Consider the following 1,320-nt stretch of genomic DNA (forward strand, 5'->3'; position numbering starts at 1 on the left):
CTTCCTCGACCTCGCCCTCGGCCGCGACCAGCACGGTCTCCTCTCCCTCGCTCAGCAAGGACTCAGGGCCCAAGCCGCCTCCCTCCCTCCCTACCTCCCCCCCTTCCTCCCTCGTCATCGTCACGCGCAAGGGACGGTCGAGCCGCTCGCACGCACACAGGGCTTCGCGCCAATCCTCCTCCCCCCTCAAGGAGGGGTGGTCCCCATCCTCGTCATCGTACGTCAAGTGGAGGGAGGCGGGCTCCGCGAGGGACGGGAAGCACACGAGGCCCCTGAAACAGGTGTGGACAGGTCGAGGAGAGGGGTGGAGAGGGGGAGGGATGAGATTGGAAGGAGGATTGGAGGTGTATCGACATATCACGGGCATCCATCTATGCGCCAGGCTCTGCCCATCCCCTTTTCCGTCCCCCTCCCTCGCTCTCTCACGCGTACACGCATCCCCTTCACTTTCTTATTTCTATCTTACCAGGCCAGAAATTGCGCCCACGTAAAGGACCGAGGGTCCACGGTGCGTCTGAAGGTGCGACCCTCATAGGTGAGTTTGACGCGCACGCACCCCATGGCTAGGGACAGCTTGTTGCTCTTGATTTTTGAGAACTTCTTGCGTTTCCCACCGTCACCTGGATCGAGGTAACCTTTTGTTGATAAGATCTTGTTCAGTCTAATCTCAAACATGAGAGTTTTATCGGGAAGGGGAGAGGGAAAGAAAAGGATACGTGAGTGAGGGGAAGCGAAGTGGGGAGGACGAGACGAGGCGAAAGTAGAAGCGGACGACAACGCATTTGCCAAATTCTACGACGCCAATGCACGGCTTTAAATTGATAATGACAGTGAAGCAATTGCTTTCTGTGATGCTACGCACAGTGCAGACTTTATGTGGAGGAGGGGCACTCCTTCGGTCAATGCTGGAGCATAAAATGAAGGACGCATATTCGATAAAATCCTGCACATGTGCCACCAAACCCACCCCTGGCCACAAAGCGCCTGCAAAGCTCGCTATTCTCAAATTGCGCTATCAGATGACGTCCTCCCCACGTTGTGAATACGAATGTCAGAAGCGAGAAGTATGGGAAAGATGATTAGGTTGCACTGGGGCGGGGAATCGTGAGAGTAAAAGGGCTGTGTGACAACAAAATAAATTACGCCTAGACAAGTCATCAACCACGGAAATGACCCAATCAGGGTAAACATCGAAGGCTCCTGGCTCTGTGTGAACGTCTTTCAAAGAACTCCCCCGTGCGATTCATGAGGCAGCGCCCAAAGACACAGGCTTATGTTCCAGTAGCTAGGAGTTCATTGCTTGAAGCGGACGTGCCAGCC

General features: G+C 54.9%; 1 protein-coding gene across 1 annotated transcript; it reads right to left on the reverse strand.

Annotated features, from left to right (window-relative positions):
* Positions 1-94: 94 nt before the first annotated feature.
* Positions 95-675, reverse strand: NGA_0682500 (uncharacterized protein; the record flags this gene model as incomplete). Its single annotated transcript, XM_005852470.1, has 2 exons — positions 95-272; positions 467-675. Coding segments are annotated over 2 exons (387 nt in total), but the record flags the coding sequence as incomplete, so codon positions are not given.
* Positions 676-1,320: the final 645 nt, after the last annotated feature.

This window comes from Nannochloropsis gaditana (assembly GCF_000240725.1).
Source record: "Nannochloropsis gaditana CCMP526 unplaced genomic scaffold scaffold1172, whole genome shotgun sequence".
NCBI classification, from domain to species: domain Eukaryota; class Eustigmatophyceae; order Eustigmatales; family Monodopsidaceae; genus Microchloropsis; species Microchloropsis gaditana.